Source organism: Trachinotus anak, unplaced genomic scaffold (genome assembly GCF_046630095.1).
Source record: "Trachinotus anak isolate AG129_WGS33_773 ecotype Australia unplaced genomic scaffold, CSIRO_AGI_Tana_v1 ptg000015l, whole genome shotgun sequence".
NCBI lineage: Eukaryota > Metazoa > Chordata > Actinopteri > Carangiformes > Carangidae > Trachinotus > Trachinotus anak.
The window spans coordinates 3,994,354-4,015,019 of record NW_027273866.1 but is presented as its reverse complement, the minus strand read 5'-3'; the positions used below and the strand labels follow the sequence as shown (position 1 = coordinate 4,015,019).

The 20,666-nt window shown below is 43.4% G+C and overlaps 1 protein-coding gene across 4 annotated transcripts; it reads left to right on the top strand.

Annotated features, from left to right (window-relative positions):
• The first annotated feature begins 390 nt into the window (after positions 1-390).
• rtn1a (reticulon 1a) lies at positions 391-20,594 on the top strand. 4 transcript variants are annotated; one of them, XM_071497549.1, is made up of 9 exons: positions 391-900; positions 8,163-8,900; positions 9,272-9,955; positions 17,896-18,103; positions 18,195-18,333; positions 18,440-18,509; positions 18,890-18,936; positions 19,029-19,087; positions 19,738-20,594. In XM_071497549.1, the coding sequence occupies exons 1-9, from the start codon at positions 678-680 to the stop codon at positions 19,778-19,780; spliced, it is 2,211 nt and encodes a 736-aa protein (XP_071353650.1). In that variant the 5' UTR covers positions 391-677; the 3' UTR covers positions 19,781-20,594. The 4 variants fall into 4 exon arrangements, with proteins under 4 accessions (XP_071353650.1, XP_071353652.1, XP_071353653.1 ...); XM_071497551.1 differs by lacking the exons at positions 391-900; positions 8,163-8,900; positions 9,272-9,955 and adding an exon at positions 12,305-12,736; XM_071497552.1 differs by lacking the exons at positions 391-900; positions 8,163-8,900; positions 9,272-9,955 and adding an exon at positions 15,965-16,086.
• Positions 20,595-20,666: the final 72 nt, after the last annotated feature.

Genomic DNA, 20,666 nt, shown 5'->3' with positions numbered 1-20,666 from the left:
TTTTTTTTTTTGTTTTATTGTTTTGTTTTTTTTTTGTTTATTTCATAGTCATGCGTTTATAATAAAAAAAAACAAAAAAGGAACAACAAGAACAACGCACATAAATAACAACATATTTTAAGTTATGGGCCGTTATGGTGACTTTTAATCATGACCTGGGAGTCCCGCTCCCTTTATCACGCACCCGCTGGCTCCTGCGTCCAGTTTCCCTGACTTGTCCGTATGTGGAGTCACTGACACGACACCAAGCTCAATGTTGCTGTCATTCACTCCGCCACTGTCAGACACTCGACTGCATTTGGACGCTGAAAAGATAATAATAAAAAATAATAATAATAAAAAATTAAAAAAAAAAAAAAAAAAAAAAAAACGCCTTTCACGTTTGACTCTGCCCCAAATAAAGTGCCAACGGACACCATGACGTCACCGTCGGAGCAGTGAACTAAAACAATCAACCTCACTCCTGCTGCTCCCCGACCGACCGACCGACCGCCTCATCTGTGGCGTCTACAAACCCCCGGGCTCAGTTGTCAGACGCCAGCCAGGAGCTGCTTTGTTGTGTGTTTGTCTCCGTCACCCATCCTAGCGCAGTCCAAGCCCCGGTAAACACGGTAGTGGAGGAGGAGAAGAAGAAGCTTAGCAGCTAGTGTATCTTTTGTCCGACAACAGCGAAAAGCATGTCTGCTCAGCCCGGTGAGGAGCTAGGCTCGGAAGGGAAGTGGTTTGGGGATGACTACGAGAGGAACGGCCTGTGTGGGAACACACCGACTCGGTTCGACGAGCTACGTGAAGAATTAAAGCCTAGAGGCAACGAGGCGACGGACGACCTGGATCAACAATTTCATCCTTTCCAGGACTACGGGAAAAGGCCTCCCGTTGCTATGGAAACTGCATCCACAGGTAAAGCGCTTATCGCTGTTAAGTCTCATTTATTTATCGTTTTTGTTTGTGTTTCAATCACATTAGGTTTAATTCCGGCTATTAAAAAGTCCACCCAAGTAGCCTACATAATAATGTAGGTGCAAACACAGCCAGAGAGAAGCAGCCGAGTGCATTTGTCACAGATTTAGCGTAACGACAGACGACCTGTCTGGCAGCTCAGTTCAACTTCTGGGTTTGAAAACACAAAAGATGCAAGCGAGTAACTTCCATAGGATGGTAGTGAATCAGCTGTCACAACAATCACGCTGAAGGGAATAATGTTAGACATCTTCAAACTGAATGTATTCAGTCCTGATTATAGATTCAGCTTTTGACAAAACATCAGATATGACCCATTGTTTTCCCCACTAGCCTACACTGTTCTCAGGTTGATGAGATTGGAGTCTGTAGGGATGGATCAGATGAGATGCAACATGCAATAACAAATAGCCTGCTGAACTTTCAATGGCCTATGAACAGCTCCCTCATGCTTGCCTGTGTTTATAATAAATACCTGCATTTTTGATGTGATTGGTTAGAGGGATGACAAATAGATTACAGGCCTAAGACCAGTAGCTTTCATAGCCAGTGACTGGATAAAAAATTACTTAATCCTACAGTTTATAAATGGAAACATTCTTGACCAAAAGAGTTTATTAGTCCTTAAGTAAGAGGTTGCATGTGTGTTGCAGGATCCCTGCATCCACGATTTAGTATTATAGATAGATAGTAGATATTTTAACATTATTGGATGCTGGAGGCTGTGTTTTTGTGGGAACATCATGCAGTTCTAAGTCCGTCACTCTCCTCAGCACAGCTCAGCTCATGCAGCTATTTTTAATCCTGAAGAAACAGGGCTCACTATTCGCTTGGCGAGCAAAACTAGAGCCCTGCACTTTCATTCACGAATTCACTGAAAAATTCATGAGATAATGTTTGAAAAAAAAAAAAAAAAACGCCGCCTAGTTTCTTCTCTTTGCTGCTCAGGCCTTTCTCATTTTGCTGGCAACTGCTGGTTCAAAACAAGAAAAAAAAAAACTTATTTTTTTGTTATGCACAATAACATAATTGAATGCATCAATTTGCCTAGTCCTTTGCGACACAGGATTTAGAATTAAAGTAGAACTTAAACAAAGCTAAAAGTGTTGCAATTTGAAAAAAAAGCCATTGCAAAATATACATAAACATATGAAAGCTAAAAGTCAGCAGACCAAGTGTGAAATATATGTGAAATGATGAACTGGCTAGTCAGTGTTAGACTGCACTTTTTATAAAAAGTAAACAGGGTGTATGGTCTACTTTCATAATAGTGTGCCAGACAAGCTCAGACTTGTGTAGGAGCACACAGACAAACACACACACACACACACACACTCACTCGCAGACTTTGTTCTGATTCCTGAAAGAGAAAAGAATAGCTGTCTCTTATTGTTGTGAGTCCTGCTGAGCCGTGTCCATACCAGTGAAGTAAATCACACTGTTGGAACAGTACAGATCTCATCACATCTATCAGGGCAGAGTGGACATTTTCCTCTTGACCAGAAATGTTACATTCTGTTCTGATCTTTGTCAAATACATTCACTCCCAATAATTCCCTTTGTAACACACTTTCCTTTGCCGCTTTGAATAATCATAAAATGATATTTAAAGTTTCTGACCTTTTTTTTTTTTACTGAGACCAGAAAAGAAGTTTGGCCTTTGAGAAGTACGAACAGTGAAACAGAATCTCTTCAAGATGTCTAGAATTGCCTCGCTAAGTAATCGATCCGTGCCTGTCCTAAATCTTGTTCACAACAGTGATCTACCCACAGGACCTCGATAATGCTGATTTCAGCTGTATTAAATTACCACAGGGCAGAACCTTAGCCTCAAATCAAAGACAACAGAGTGCAGTAGAACCTATTTTGTTTTCAAAAGTCTCCCATCATCCTGTGAAGGTTTCAAGAGGCAGGTTTCTGCATCACGATCAGGTCTGATGTGTTGTGAAAACCCCACAGTCGAGTTTGTTTTTAGCAGATGGTGTGTCTAATAGCCCTCCCCTGATTGCTGGCATAGATGAAAACAACTATGTGCATGCTGTACACAAACAGTGACATCGCATTTTGACATCCTTCTTTTTTTTAATAATTCATAGCGCATTATAATGGGAACTTTATCATGTCCTGACAAAGTGCACCAGTCATGAGAAACGTTCTCCCACAGTTCAGTGCCTGATAGGTGGATTCTACTCGTGTCTTTCTCTATTTAACCATATCATCAGTGACAAGGATGAGACAGCATAAGTCTGGCTGGGTCTTTTCCATATCTTTCAGATAGAGAAAGCACTTAGTGGACTCTGCTGGACTGCATAAGCCACAGTGCATTTGTGCCTTTAGCTGGTGAGAGCTCTGCTCCTGTTCCCAGGGGGCCAAGCAGTGCTAGGTCTTTTCAGACTGGATGATAAAGATGCGAGATAATGTAGCGGAGGACGAGGAGGGGGGGCAGCTTAATGGCGAGAGAGGCGAGGCAGTGATGAGAAGGCCGATAGTTCAAATGGCCAGACAGTCAGAAAAAAAAAAAACTGGAAATACAAAGAAGTGTCCTTTCCCTAAAAGGCACTTTTAGTTCAGTGTCTTCCTCTGACAAAGGCACTTAGATGTCAGTGGTCAGCAGAGCAGCCCCCAGGAGTGAGCCGGTGTCTGTGTTGTGGTTAAAAATGGGTTGTCCAGCATCTTATTTATTTAAATAATGCTTAAAGTGTATACAATATATACTAATATGTCTGTTTACAGGATGGTTTGGGCCAAAATGTGCCACCTGCCATGTTTACAATCTCATTCATCTTCATCTGTCTTCAGGACCAATTAGCTAATGCTAAGGGATAAAAGATAAAAGCTGAGCCCGAAAGGCTCCACTGCTCAGGACAATAACAACGCATTACTTCTGTCATTATATCATTAAATTATCAATTCAAATGTCCTTTGATCTCCCATGTGTATCCCAAAAACAATTAAAAGGCTGTATGTGAAATATGATGCTCTGATCATTGCCTCAGTCCAGCTCTCTAGCCTATGGGCATGGAGTAATCCCTTAGCAGAGTATTGCAAAACTACTCATGGGATTAGAGCTACTATCAGCAAAGGCACTTACAAACAGTGTAGTCCAGCTACATTTTTTGTGTGTAGGTTATTGTAGCCTACACATGCATGCCCTCCGTCCTTCATCTGTACTCTTTAATCTGAAATTCTGTCTGCACAATGAAAGTGAAATGCCAGTCCAAAGTCACACTAAATTGACAGCTTTGACCCAAAGCAGATGGCTTGCAGACACTCAGTCTGGATCCTCCCAGATCCTCTCCATTCATCCATAAATCTCTACCCAAGCAAGAAAAATACGATCAATACAGTGGAAGACAGGTACTGTACGTACCACGGCTTCAGAATCTGAATGGGGTCAGATTAGCTTGTATTTAAACGCTCTCTATATTGATTTATCTTTGACAAAAGCCACTGGAACAACAACATTTGTCCTGCGTGGCCTTCAGTGTTTTTTTTAAGAATGGTGGGTACACTGACGATTCTTACAGTAATTGTACGTCCTCATTGTCTTGGATCAATGCAGCTCAGAGCAGTTGAGAACAGCTGTTCTCCTATCGACCCCTGCTAGTAGTTTTGTTGAACCTCAGCTCTCAGTATAGACCGTCTTTGTGCGCTCCATTTTCCTATTCTTTACTGACATGAAAGTGGGATAGTTAATGACTTGTATTCATGTATTTGTTGAACCAAGGATATTGTAATCGATACATGATGAACATGAACGCCATAACCAAAGCTTTTAAAGACAGAGACCATAAAGACTTAGAGTGGGTCTTCAGTTCAACTGTGACAAACAAGTAAGAGACTTAATATAGGAGTTAAATATTATACCACTGGCCAGTGGAATAATACTGATTCAGTTCTGTTGTACAGATTAATAAACAGTAAATACTAAAAGTTACTCATGAAATTGGTTTCATTGTTGGTGTCAATTTGATTTCTTAGAATGTGATTTGCATATATTACATTGCATTTATGGGGATGACTATATATTGCATATACAGTGGGGTCCAAAAGTCTAAGATTACTTTCCCATTCACTTGAATAAAGCAGCTGCAAATCCAACAAATTTAACACTGAAATGCAACATTACAAAGGCAGTATAACAATGAGAAATTTGCTATAGTTGGTGGGTAAGATTTTATTCCTGTATATGTCAAACAAAAATGTAACACGCAACTTCTGGTAATATACATAGAAAACCATTGCAACAGCAACAGTTGCAGCATAATATCTACTTCCATATACTTTCCAATAACATATATATGTGAAAATGTTCATATAAATTGTACACCAAATAACAAACAAAAGAGAGAAATTGCTGCAAGGCAAGCCTAATGTTTATTATGATAAACAGCGCTTTTCTCATCACAAAATAAATTTTTGTTTTTATCTTCTTTAAGTATTGCATAGCTCCCACTAGAAAAGACAATTCCTAAAATAATAAAGCTACAGCATATCACTTAAAGTCAAAAGCACAGAGGGTTTGAAAGAAGAGCTTGGTGAGCATCTTGATGGATTGGTTTCCACAAGGTCATGGACTGAAAGAGTACTCTTGAAAGGCAACACCACAGAGGAGAGGGTCATGGATGGAGTCACGGAATAGCTACAGTGCTGTAGATTCACAGATGTTTAAGAAGTACAGCTGAGGTACCACTGGGATGAATGAGGACCTGTTCTTGAACAACACAGACTGAAAGAGATTGTTCCTTTGACAGTCAGTGCAGCTTGTTGTTGTTATGGGCTGTGGAACCAGCAACATCTCACTTTAATTAATTTTATTCCACATTGAAAAACTGCAGTGGGTCAGTAAGTGTCTTCAAGGGGAAACAACATGCAGCTCAGTAAACCCTCTATTGCCCAAAGTGGCAATATATTCATTTTGCAACTGTGGCTCTTTTGAAATTGTCTATGCTCACATGTTTTTGTCTGTACCCTGGTAATTAGGAGCCCATGCCTTGGCATAGCACAGATTGTCAGGCTGCATTAGTATCGGGGCTGCACTGGCTGTACAGAGGACAACAAAAGGACCGCTCCTTCTCAGCACATCCACCAGGACTTATTTATTTAACTGCACCATACTTTCAGTGACATGATTGTGTTGTGTGGCTAACAGTGTGAGCAGAAAATTCCTCTGTTGTCACGTCCAATCCCATCTGAGCGCAGCAAAGCATTTGCTTCAGCCCAGCGGGGTTTTTTCCCAGCATCTGGGTGCTTCGCCATATCAGCAGATTCAAAATGCCCTCAGTCTCAACACACCAACTTTGTCAAGTATCTGCTCAGAGCAGCTTCCCTCATGGCAGTTAACAAGCATCCAGCTTCTTAATTGTTGCAGATGACTTAATGCAAGTGCTGGTGAGTTCATCTGTGTTGTTACATAGAATGGGTTGATAAAGAGAGAGGGGGTGTGTTGCCAGAGATCAACTCTCTTCACAGTTTTTAGTAGGCCTAAGTGCTTCCCACATCTGCGCAGTAGGTATTTGTACTGTGAATCAGTGAGTGTTAGATTATGATGGTGTTGCCAGGGTGATGGCTGATGGTAGTACACTAAGAGGATTATACATCGGTTTGCTTTAGTAGTACATCAAGGGCATTCATGCCAATGAACTGAACTTGGATCAACAGCTGGGCCCATCTATTTTGCACACTGCTTGGATCCATAGGAAGCTGGGATTTGGATGTACAAGACATTTAAGCCTATTAGATACAATGTAACCTGAAGCTCAATACAATCTGAGCCAAATTTCCTTTTCCTCTTTGTCACATCACCCCTCCTCCTATGTCCCAGCATGGGTGTGTAGTGTTTATGCCATTGTACTGCGGTATGATGTATTGTTAATGACTGAGGGTGCAGCAGTAGGAGGGACAGCAGAAGGAAAGGGTGGTGGGGCCTTTAGAGGAAGTGAAGGGGGGGTCGAGACGTCCTGACCTGTTGGGTCTTCTATCAGTCAGTCTGCATCCTCCAGAGCTAACCCTAAGGCTGCTATTTTAAATCTTCCCCCCTTATCCAGCCCAGCAGCTGGACCCAGCCTATTTATAGCACCACCGCTGCCATGGGAGAAGCACGGCTAAAAAACAGGAGGAGGAGCTCAGTTTGTGGAAGTGTAAACTCTGACTTGTACACAGCACAACAGAAACAGATGTTGTGTAATGTGTGTTTTTGTGTGGGTGCTACGCTTATGGTTGTTTACGGCACTCTGTGTTTGTTGGTGGAGCAGAAAGACTTTGACTGGAAGCTGGACATAAAGTCAACAACTGACTTCTGACCTGATGGTTTAAAATAACATTCCTATCACATCTGTGTCTTCCTGTTTTGCAAGTCATAATATGAGCATCTTTTATGTGTCTCTGCAGCACTGTAACAAATTATTCAGTGAGATGTTGAGTGATATTTCACAGCAGAGCCCACACAAGCTCACACACAGCTTAACACCAGTGTCGTCCAATTTTTAAATGCAGTTTAAAACACCATTAACACTGCAACTGGCTGACTGTAATTATTATTATTTTAGTTTTGTGTGTTTGTGTTTGTGTGTGTGTGTGTGTGTTGAATATCAGAATGCTGTTAGCATGCAGTGTTTTAAAATATTTATTTTATACATTTATCATTTAACAGTTTTGTCAGCTGACCTTGCCAAGTTTAAACCATTTCAATTTTGGAGAGTCTAGATGGCAGCTTTCACACAAAGTATGTTCTTTATATGTTACGTATTTGTGTCACTATGTGTTCATTTTCATGACAGTTGTGTAATTTGCCAGGGGAGGTGCAGGATTAGTGATTACAGAGCAGAGATGTGACTACAGACAGCCCTTTGCCTGCATGATTTAGAACAGACACTGGTTGTGGTACTGTGGTTTTTAGGGTCTGAACAATCCCCCTTTGTCCCACACTGGGTACAAGTACCCTCTGTTACTGCTGCCTCACTGATCTGCACAGCCGTGCACCCAGTCTGACTGTGCTGCTCTCACAGGGCCACAACCCCTCTCCCTGCCAGCAGCACTAGCTCAAGCATAGCCTTGTTTAACTGGATGTTTTCATTAATCAAACTGCTCAGGCACAGGCTGATTTGATCGTGTGACACAGAGTTGCCGTTCCTCCTCATCAGTTTTGACTGTGTCTGTCCTCTTTAAGTTTCTCATCTTTCTCTCTCTGTCGGTCTTTGTAGATGACCCCATGTCTGGCCTATTCAGGAAGCCTATGAATGATGACGGTGATGTGTACACTTCCCTGCTGTCCAATCAGAGCTTCACATCGAGCCGGGAAGCCTCCTACCTGTCAGATGATATGAAGCCCTCCAAGTCCTCCACTGGCTCATCTGCCCTGGACGACTTCTCTAGCAACACCTACAGCTTCAGCTCCAACACCAAGATGACTTCTGACCTGATGGATGACATGCCAAAATCTCTGTTGAGCTCAGATAAGACAGAGTCCTACAACTACATGGACATCAGCCACGGGGATGAGCACCATGATCAGCCCCAAGGGGCTCAGCACAGCCTGATGGACACAGGTTCAGCTGGTCATGACTTGTTGGGAAGCTACATAGACAAGAACCCTGGAAGAGATGAGGAGGATGAGGAAGAAGAGGAGGAAGAGAACCTCGGTCCAGCACTGGGCTCCCACTCTTTCCCCTATGTGGAGGAACCCTCTGATGAGGAGCTGTCAGACTACCGCTCCTACCGAAACCTGGGTGGCACCCCGCAGACAGCCAGCCCAGTGAAGATCACCTTGACCGAGTCCCAGCCACCAGCTGCCAAGACGGAGCCGCAGCAAAATCCCCCTCCGCTCAGTGTGTCTGAGCGAGAAAATGTCCTCAGTGTGGGCTTGCAGGGTGTTCCCACTGTGACGCTATCAGAGCCAGAGGACGACAGCCCTGCTTCCACTCCCAACGCTTCACCAACACGTAGGCGCAACACACACACAGACACAAACGCGCAAACACCAAATAAAGACGCAGGCAATATTTATAAAATCCTCAGTAATGACAGTTATGCAACAATAACTGTTTGTTTGTTAACATTAACTAACATTAGCCACCACAAGCTACCGGTCATACTGGAAGTAAGGTAAGTAAGGTTGTAACAGGAAACCACCTGAGTGTGCTGAAATGAGCAAGGATAAGGTCAACTTTTTTTGTAAGGAAGATTGTGTTATTTCTTTTTTCAAAAGTCACATAGTCTAATTTGAAGTTATATGTGTAGATAATGTATGTCTGGATTTGTAATGTGAATGAACTCTAACATCCACATTTCTCTGCATTTGTTTTGTGAGCAGAAAAAGAATTCCCTTCCCATGACATGTTCAAAGCTGACGCAGTGAAGCCTGCAGCTTCCAAAAGTCCAGGCACAAAGGCCGGCAGCGGGGAGCATGATGGCAGCAGTGCAGAGTCTGGAGACTCAGAGATTGAGCTGGTGTCTGAGGAGCCTTCCAAGGCCAGTAGCAACCCATTTGACCAGCCGCCTAAAAGCAAGGGCGCTTTCAGCCAGCCTAACAACCCCTTTGACAATTCCCCAGTCGCCAAGGGTGGTTTTGGCCTGGCTAGCAACCACGCTCCACCCACAGCCTACAGCATTCTGAGGGAAGAGAGAGAGGCAGAGCTTGACAGTGATCTCTTCATTGAGTCTGCATCAGAAGAGAGCCCCAAGAGAGAACAGGGCTTCAGTGGCCCAAAACAGGGAGTCAGCCCTCCCTCTCCCCTGGTTCCCACCGTCGTCCCTCCCCGCAGTACAGCCGAGGTTCTGCCAGCCGAGTCCCTAATCACAGAAAAGGCCAAGACCCCAGTGAAAACAGAAGAGGATCGTCCCAGCAAGCCCAAACCCCCCACTGCTGCCGTGCCCCCAGAGGTGCGATTGGAGAAGCCCCATCAGGACGACATGCACAAGCACACCAATGAGGGCAAAGGAGACCTAGGAAAACCTGCACCATCGATGTTTCTGGAGGGCTTTAACAAACAAAAAGGTTAGTCCCATAAATCCAGACTTTCTCTTTTACCCAGAAGTTATTTTCTAAGGGATACAGAGTTCCCTTCTGCACAGAAATATAAGAATAAACATCGTCACTGCATCTTTGTGAAAGTATCTGGACTGACTTACTGTCTGTAATCTGTTCATTGTAGCCATAGTTTCACCTTGGCTGATAAACTACTCTAATGAGTAGTGGCTTTCCAGAAATAGTGTGGTCATCTTGTGGAACAGATAGTGTTGTGTTTGCTGATGTGTCTCCATGCCCAAGTGAAAGAGATATCACATCTGCATTTGTGTTTGAAACCTTACCCATCATATTTATGGATAAAAAAAGTTCAGAGATCACTGACAGCATATTTCTAATCAAATTACTAACACACTATTTGTATTTATTTACCTCCTGGCAGCTACCTGCATGGTGTGCTGTTGCACTGTTGTTGACATGGCTGGGAAAGTAAAAAGGATTGCTGAGAGAGATGGGATATTCCACCGTGTGTGCCCCTGTGCCCAGAGTGGGTGGGAAGTGCTTGTGTTGTGCTTTCTTGAGGTCTACTTCCCCCTGGTGGTATGTTTGAGAGAAAATTGGAGTGAGGATGCACTGAGTCACATTTATGGCGATGCATGATAATTGGAACTCAAACGTATGCTATCTACCCAGTAATGTTATGTAAACCTTCCTCTCTGCTATCAGTGGAAAACAGTACAATAAAATCAAAAATATTGAGAAAAATGAAAGTTCTCTCAGCATCTTGACAGCATTTAGCTTCTTACATCACTCTTTAACTCTGTGTTATTAGATTAGACAGGAATGCCAGTTGCAGTCAGCACGAGTTAATGCTGTCTAAGCTAGTAGCTATTGGCTGCTCTCTCTGTCCTTGTACAGAGTGGGTTTACATAATCTTATCATGTCAAAACTGGGGCATACTCCTTCTTCGGGGCTTTGAAGACTACCTCTTAAATTTTACTAAAATCCAGTGCTACAGAAATTACATCTGAGTAAATGTTGTCAATCACACTGGTTCCTCTGTTGCTGTCAGACAGGTGCATGTTTCCCAAAACTGCCCATGTGTGTCATACTGATGCATTGAGGTTGAACAGAATGTGACTATTGAGTAAGATATTTGTTATATATGTTATATGTGAATTGTGCAGTTTCATAAGCTGACCTGACTTTCTACTAATTGAAAAGCCTCCTCTTGTTTTGTTTACTCAGAGTGTAAGAAGGTTCTGGAAATGCTTAAAAAAAAAAAAAAAAAAAAGCAGGTCACATGTGTTTTTTTCTCCACCACTAGAGGGCACAGTGCACCTTTGTCATTGCTGCTCCTGACTAGCAGATATTGTTTTCATCAGTCAGTGCACTTCCACACCAGTTGCCATAGCAACAGTGATGGGGGAGCATGTTCAGTCTGGTTCAGAGAAATCTGGGTTTTTTTTTCTTTCCTCTTGGTCGATATTGGCAAGTCTGTTGAGTCTGCGGTGAGCAGAAGGTATGAGGTGTGGCGGTCTGCAGGGGCGAGGACAGAGACGACATGACTAAGGATTGAAAGATGACGTTAGCCCCAATCTATAAAGGAATTGTTCTCTGCTCAGTGCTGACACCACAGTGACTGTGCCTTTTTTTTGCAATTAGGCCTGTACGCATCCTTCATTGCTTTTTCAGTCCCAGGTCTTTTTACAGCTCCATTTACATCTCAAGTATATTCTAGGAAGGAAATCGTAAAGCACAAACACATCCTGAAGGCACTAAACAAGGAGCATTGTGTTGTAGTGCACAGCGTCTCTCGTTATGAATTATTAAAATACCAGCACTTTAGCCTCTTCAATTATCAGTAGTCGTAGAGGAAACAGCGAGTTGAATCTCCGTAAATATCTTTATGTTCAAATAAAGAACAAAGAGCTGGATGTTTGCCACATTTTTCCATAGCAACGTAGTCTCAAGTCAAGCTGTAGTCAGCCTTCAGAAAACATAGCTTTTGCATCCTGTGTGGTGTGCAACATGACATGACACTTTTGAAAAGGCTGTTATTCTTTTAGGTTACATATGTTTATAACCATTATTACAAATGACACTCAATATAGATATGGTTTTGTTTACAACACTGAAAACTAACAAGCTGCTAGGGGAGCCAGAACGCTAGCATGTATATGACAATGCATCCACCTCCTTTGGTGTCTCATCAAAGCATATGTGGGATAACCCTCCCACAACTTGTACCCCCACTAATACTAGTCTGTTCTGAATTTCTCTTAGAGCTTTTATTGTGAAAGCTAGTGTACCTTTCCTTTGAAGAAAAAAGCTTAGCCTCTGACGTTCACCACCCTCCCTCTTACCCCCCTAGGCTCTTAATCATTGCATGGATGGTTTGCTGCAGCAGCAACTGTGGTGTGGTGTTTACAATTTGACCCCCCCCCCCCCACGCACACACGCACACAGACATACACATACGCACTTTCCCTGCTCTTTCTCTTCTAACCAGCGCCGCTCCACAGCATCAGTCTGTGTGCTCCGCGAGCCGGCAGCACCTTGGAAACCTTTCCTCCCTCCCTCCCTTCCTCCTTCTCTGTCATCTCAGCTTCTCTCCCGCATCCTTTTCGACCATTCATGCCTTTCTGGGATGAGTGAGTGAGTTGGTGCTACTGAAGAGGGAGACAAAGAAGAAAACGGAGACCATAAAGAGAGAGAAAGAGAGAGCAGGGACATAACTGATCACCAGCATGCAGGCCACTGCAGACGTGACCAAGAAGGAAAGCTCCTGGAGCGGCTGGAAGGGCCAGGGTACTGATGTGTTTACTGTGTTGATGTTACTCATCAATTGTCTGTGTTTTGTGGCTGTGAGAGATGGACTGTTACCTCTGCATGTAGGTTAAATATTCATGGGACTAGAGGTATGTGGTCTTGAATGTGCGTATGTGTGTGTGCTTTTCATGCATACATTTGTCATCTAATTATATTTGTCAGATGTTGAGGGGAATCAAATAGCACTGTTTACCTGCACCCCCTTTCACATGGACACGCCCTGATGACAGATCTTCTGTGGTACATGTGTGTGTGTCTGAGAAAAAAAAAACAAAAACAAAGAGGAAAGGGGGTGAGAGACGCTGGTGGGTGTTTCAGACAATAAGTTTATACACACCAGCGCGCTGAGAGCCATCTGTTTTGGGTGCATGTTAATATGGATGTCAGTGTTGTAGACTAAGGCGTGTCATTGTTATCACCCTCCCCACTTTGCAACCGTGCAATGGAGCTGGTTTTATATGGCGTATGCTCTGTTTTTGTGTAATGAGGCAGTCGGAGCATCCGGACGGCACTGACAGACTGTCTCCATGGTAACCAGGGCACACCCATCATGATTACATCAGCCCTATCTCCTCGGCTGCCATGGCGCCTTGCAGAGACTGGGCCAGAGCAGAGTATCCTCCGTCTGTCTGTTTCCATAGCATGCAGGGCTCGTGGAAGGGGGCAAGAGAGAAAATGGCGTCCCTTCCTGCACACTGGTTGTGGTTTATTGTCTGCCATCTTTTTAGGTTTGTTTAAGCACTAGAAATGAAATGCATAGTCCTATTATTGTATCCCAACAGAGACCGCAACAGCCACTGATTGTGGCTGTTCAGCTTTGTAAAAACGCCTCAGTGACAAACCAGCATTTGTCATCACTTTACTGAGTCATTATCCATTTAATTTGGACTAAATAAGTGCTGACACGATGTAATATGATAGCCTATCAGATGGGATCTGTCTACAACATTAGGAACGCATCAGATTAAGCTGAGACAGTCAGCACAGCTAAGGATGACATTGATCAGATTCACTCTTGAAACCCTGTGCATCACCTTGAAGCTATAGGCATTTTTGTTTAGTCATTCTGCACATGCACAGTACTGACTCATCCACTCAGGCATGATCAGCAATGATGCAGACTTTTCCAAAAGTGATTCATGCATGTATGATTTATTTGAAATAAATCACATTTACAGGACTCAGTATGACACATAGCAGCCAGTAGGTTTTCTAATGCATGCTATAGGTCAAACATCTCGTCTCCACTATGTTGATCAATCAAGTAAAGTTAAAAGTCATCAAATGATGTCATGATGTGCCCACACAGATAATTAGATGATAAACAGACACTTTGCTTAATAAAACTTGTCTAAGTCTAAGTCTTACCATGTTTTATTAAGCAGTTTATCGAAAACATGAACACAGAAGCTGCTGTGTTGTGTTGCACATTCAGACGTTTAGGACGACTCAGATTTTATTCATATGGCAGAAGTATGTCGACAGTCAAACTTTAGGATAGTTCAGAAAGAGAGGAATTGTTCTGATTTATTTTAACACACCAGTATGAATTACCCACTGCTAGAGATATTGATGTATGCATAGAGCTATTCAAATGAGTTCAGTGATGTAGAAGAGAATCAAGCATTGGAAATATACCAAGAATGGTTGAATGGTGGAGTGTTGAAACTTTAATGCTGTTGGTTTAAACAGTTTTGGTAACAACTGCCATTTGCTGCTATTTTATTTTTGTTATATGAGACATCTCTGTTTAGCAAAGCTAACAAATGTTCATGCATCAATATCAAGTGAGTGTCTCATGCCATCTTCAGAAAAAAAAACAGCTAAACTATTACTACCCAGGTCTACAGTCTAAAGTTATCATAGTAAAAGTTTCGGTCACTGCAGCCCAAGTCCTTGAATCTCAGCTGTCAAAGACTGTTGGCAGCAGAAGCGCCTTTGCATGTTTGCTCGCTCTGGCTGATGGCTTGTTTGAGGCCACAAGGATGTCTTCAGTGATTTAATGAGGTCAGGCTAAACTAGTTTCACTATAGAAAAGGGGGAGGGGGAATCGTATTATTGTCACTGGTGCTAATCATTTGCTCTGGTTTTTGCTCGGGGTGTATGTGCTGAATATCAGAGGAAAGAGTCATAAAAACAAACAGGGCTCAACAGGCAGCATTCGGTTTTTCTTTGTGCTCTGATTCAACATCCCATATTCAGTATCGTGCATGGGATGGGGATTTAAGTCCTGAGGGCTGAACAGGCCTGACATAAAACTGTCATCCATGATATTGAGTTTTTGCGACTGTCAAAACTAACTGGATTTTGCATATATTAGGTCATGCCTTATTATGAATATTAGGCTATGGTTTTAATCAAATGTTGACAATTGAAATGTTATATATTTTAAACAAATAAGCAGCTTTATTGTTTTGCACAGTCACAAATTAGACTCAAATTTGGCACAATCTAAACTTGTGATGTTACAGTGAGTTAACATTTTTTAAGCCCTTCATACACTTTTTTTTCCATTTGTTTATACAGACTTGACAACTAACAGGCCTTGTGTTAAACCTGCCATTGTCCTTTTGTGCTCCACAATAAAGGGAGTGGCTGCCTTCATGTGTGTGGAGACACATTATGTGTCGCCGATTCCCCAGATTCAGAACAAATGAATCTCTCTCTGTTCCCAAAGGAACGTTCTTCGCCCTCCCTCTTCCTCTTTCGGCCCCTCCCTTCCTCCCTCTCTCCATCTCTCAGTGAGTGGTGGGGAGAAAATGGAGCATGGTAACTATGGTAACTGCATCAGGCAGGTGCTCAGGCAGCTCCTTGCCACTGAAGCATTTTAATGGAGCAGCAGAATATGGATACAGACCAGTTTTACACTAGTCCACTCGTCTGTAGCTGCTGGACTCATATGATGCAATCCTAACACAAAGGGAGGATACTGGTTTCATTTTCCATTTTGACACATTGACTTCTATTGTAGCTGCTGCTTGGCAGTGTTTGTCATGTGTCAGGAGGGCTACACTTAAAAGTCTGAGCATAAAAGGGCTCAGAGAGAGAGAGAGAGAGAGAGACAGAGACAGAGACAAAGTGTTTGTATGTGTGTATGCTGGATTGCAATGTGGTTCTTTGGCAACCGCACCCCACAGACGTCCTCCCTCCCTCCCACCTCCCTCCTCCCCTCCCTCAGCTCCCCCCCCCCCTGCTCAGGCAGATGCTGATTTGCTGGTGTGGCTGCGGCCCCTCCCCTCCTGTGCAGGGGGGACTCCCCCTTCAGTGCTCTCCTTTTGTGCGTGGATAAAGCAGCTGCCTCTTTCCCTGTTCAGCCATGGGAGCCGCAGGTCAGTACACGCTTCTACTGCACTAGCTAAAGCTTTTCAGTCTGCGTGCAGTCTGTGCAGCACATCACAAGGCACAGTCGCCTGTTGCCGGTCAACGACTGTCTGTCAACTGTCTGTCGTTGATGCGTCTGTGTGTTGTTACAGCTGCTGTATGTGCTACCTGTGCCTGTCTTTGTGTGAGCATCTCCATTCAAATCAGTAGCAACAGAGACAGTTTGTTAGTAGTGGCAAGAACAATGGCTTCTGTGGGGAGTGGTGTTATGTACAGCAGCCTGGGCACATGGATCCTGTTTCCACAGTTTCTGAATGAGAGGTGTGTTTGATTTGATAGTGGTGGGGCTGGCAGGTACTGTAAGTCACTACTGGTTACTGATGAGAGAAGACAGATGACACATGTTATATTACAGTATAGGAACAGTAAGTGTGTGGCTAGCAGAGATTCACTTGGTCACAATGACTCTTCTTTCGCCACCCAGGTTTAGCCTGCCTTTTTGGCATCCACAGATGCCTTTCAGCGGAGAGTAAAGATGGCCGTCATCACTATGCTGCTCACAGCTCCACGGCTAAAATTAGAGCAGGCGGGCAGGCAGACAAGCTCAGAGAGGAAGAGTAAGTCACCCAAGAGACCACAGCAGCCATTCTCTCTCTTCTTTGCGGGCACAAAACTTTACATTAACGTACCAGTTCTCCTACATGACATGGAGGATTTCCAGGTATCGGCACCAACAGATAAATGGTAAACCTTAGCAGAGCTACAGTGGTGGTGGAGGCAGCTGGTTCAGCAGAGGTGAAACAGGCAGCCGACAGTTCTCATGGAAACAGGCCCATGTTTTCAGCTGACACAGACGACTGCCAGTGGAGGACCATGTCGGCCGCTGGAGTTGTAATGGTACACTGGGCTAATCCTCAGCTATCACTTCTCTTTCATCTTTGCTAGTGGCTTTGAATTACAGGCTCCACCACCCTAAGAAGATGAGAAGTGTTAGAATAGAAGGAAAATGGTGCAGCAAGATGTACGTGTGCCTGCAGGCATGTTGGTGTTGTATATTCCAGCTGTTTGTTGAGTGAGGCAATTCAGAGGAATTGTTTTACTGCATTAATGAGATACTGCATTGAGGCATCGTCATCCTTCATCACTGACCACAGAACTGCTTGTCTGGCCAGGTCACATTGAACCGTTATCTGTGAACTGCTGATAGTGCGCCTGTTTCTGCTGCTGCCTTCACAGAGCTATAGGTCAATCATTAATTTAGCTCTGTGAGCAGCGTGTGCAGGTGTACCCTCGGTGTAATGTGCCTGTTTGTATGTATGTTTGTATATGTATGAGACCAGACCAGGTGCTGCTGATGATAAGCACACGTCAGATGGGAACACAAAGCCTCGGAATGAGGCAACACAGACTGTGGGACTTGCTCAACAAGTGAGAGTCAGCTATTATTGCTCTGCAAAGTTTGCCCTATATATAGGGGTAAAGAAACTGAACTGGCGAATCGTCACTCGGACACCTTCACCCCACCTTACAGCTCGACAGCTCCATCTAACCTAATGAAAAGCTAGGTTAGGCAGCTGGGTTGAAACAGGATCACGTGACAGCCAGCAGCTCCCTGAGGACGTTGGGTTGTGAACAGCTTCCAGTTATTTGACCCAAATGTGTGGTGTGTGTAGCGCAGCAGCAGCAGCCTAATCCACTTTGAAAAGGATACGGCCATGGATGCCCAGGCCTTCATGTTAGAGAGTCAGAGGTCAGGTAATGCTGGTTTTGGGTCCTAACCCTACCTTGTCCTTGTTCTGTCCTTCCTACCCCCTCAGCGATTGACCTGCTCTACTGGAGGAATGTGAAGCAGTCTGGGGCCGTGTTCAGCAGCGTGCTTCTGCTCCTCTTCTCCCTGACCCAGTTCAGCGTGGTCAGTGTCGGAGCCTACTTAGCCCTGGCAGCCCTCTCTGCCACCATCAGCTTCAGGATCTACAAGTCTGTGCTGCAAGCCGTGCAGAAGACCGATGAGGGACATCCTTTCAAGTGAGTGAAACAGATGGTTGATTAATGAGACTCTGGATTTGATTCAGAGGCCCGCATGTCAGTCTTTTCTGCTCCTGTCATTTGTCACCAGAGCCTACCTGGAGATGGAAATCGCTCTATCCCAGGACCAGATTAGCAAATATGCCGACAAAATCCTGCTGTACACCAACACCTGTATGAGGGAGCTCCGCAGGCTGTTCCTCGTCCAAGATCTGGTTGATTCCTTGAAGGTTTGTGTCACACTCATACCTTCAAAACAAACCAGAACAATTATGAATATACTGTCACAGTATCTGGTTCATTTGATAAAACATATCATGTCTGTGTGTGTTTCAGTTTGCTGTTCTGATGTGGCTGCTGACCTATGTGGGCGCGCTCTTCAACGGCCTGACACTGCTCATCCTAGGTGAGGTCATCCCGACTCACTATGTTTCCCACTCACTCTACAACAAGCCTTCAAACACTGTTGTTGACTCACACACACTCCTGCATTTCAGCCTTCTTGAAGACTTGATGAACACAATACACATAACAGAGTCTTGTTATCTCATTAATTGTAGTTGTGTCATTAATGAGGAAAACTGTGTGTCCTCATCGCTGCGCCAGAGCCACATTTAATTGTTGGACCTGTCTACTTCACTGCCGTACAGTGTCTGTTTACTTTTCCAGTTTACCTTAGATAAGTACATTGGTTTGGGGCCCTGCTGACACAAATGTGTTCCTGTTTGAACATATTCCCACTGTCAGCCTGAATACCTCAACATTACTCTCCCTGTGCCTCTACAGCTGTGGTCTCCATGTTCACCATGCCTGTGGTCTATGAGAAACATCAGGTAAGAATTTGACCTTCATGATTTCTAAAGTCAAGTCAGCTTTGGAAAATCTTGTCCATTAACAACATCTGTCATTTTCTTTCTGTTTTCAGGCACAGATTGACCAATATGTGGGACTAATACGGACCCAGGTCAACTCTGTGGTGGGGAAGTGAGTGTTTGTCATTATGTCATTAAGACTTTTTGTTCAAAGTTCACTAAAGATATATGAACAAATGGAGCTGCATGGACCAGCTCTGAGCTCTGCCTTATTAAAGTGCTAGAGGAGCTGCTCAGTAGACTGCAGGTAAGCCTGTAGTTGTTAAACAGCCTCCAGGTGCTTGTGTGTAACTGGAAAGGTATGGAGCGGGGCATTGATGTTTTATGAACTTACCTTTGTGCCAGCTCTATTCATGTCACAACCGAATAGACAAAAAAAAGGATGAAGAGTCAAGAGATCTGCTTTGAAGAAATTGGATTTTTTTTTTTTTTTTTGAGAAAGTCATCCATTTAACTGACTGAAATGGATTTTCTATTCACTGGCTCTGCCTTAACCCTGAAAACACAAGAGTGAAGTTTTTAAGTGTCTGAAGAGTCAGCTGATGTCAAAACAGCCTGTAGTTTTTGGAATGACCACTGACTTCTCCAATTTTAGTAAAACTTGACTTGTTGGTTTTACGAACTCCCTTAAAAAGACAGAATACAAAAACAGCAGGTGCTTTGCTCCCTGAAAACAAAGCAGAATAGGCACAATTTAATCTAGAGTAAATATCTTGGTCTTATCTTGGACATGTGGTATTAAAGCCTGTTTTTTCTGCACAGGATCCAGGCAAAGATCCCCGGGGCCAAGAGGAAGGAGGAGTAGACCTGTCTGTCTCATGGTGAAGCTGACAGTCCAGTCCAGCTCAGAGTCAGGCAGCTCGCTCACTGTTGAAGAGCCTGGTCGTCATCTGTGGGGCGTAGTGCTATGTCATTTTGGTGTTCTCTAAAAGCATCCACTGGAGAAGCCTTCACCCTGTCTATAGCAGTCTAAACACTAACACAGTCACACATACATAATCTTGTTTCTAGGTAGACAAGTACACAACTCAAAAACAAAAAAAGAAACTGACTTTTTTTGTGTTGCTTATTATAAAGTGCATGAAGTCGAGCCTTGGGTAAATAATATTTGATATCTTTTGTGCAGTTTTCAAAATCACGCTACATTTTTGCTTTGCAGTGCTTACCACAAACTGTATGGTTCGGCACAAAAAAGCTAAATGCCCACAGACGTGCTCTGCTGCCAATGTTAAATACTGCTTCATGTTTCTGAGTTAGCAGTTGGGGCTTCTGTCAGTAAATGTCAACATATATAAATATCAAAAATGATTTCCTTTTGGTGTTTCCAAGCACAAAATAATTTAAAAGTATGCGTCTTAGATGTGGTAATTGTAGGGTTTTTGCTTTTGTATAACCATAAGGAACAATACACACGCTCATGTTTTAGGTACTGTTGTACAACTACTATGAAGACAAGGAGTATCTGGTGATATTTAGCTTGTTTGAATAACTGTCCAACTTTGTACTATGTTCAACTATACTCTGTAGTTCTTTAGACCCTGGACTCTTTAACTATTTGCACTTACAGTATGTATTTAATTACAAGAATAAGAAAAATAAATGTACCTTGATGTATAACATCTCCTCAGCCACCTCACTGTTGAGTTCACATTCATAAGACGACCTCAGGTTGGCGGAGAGACTGTGTATGA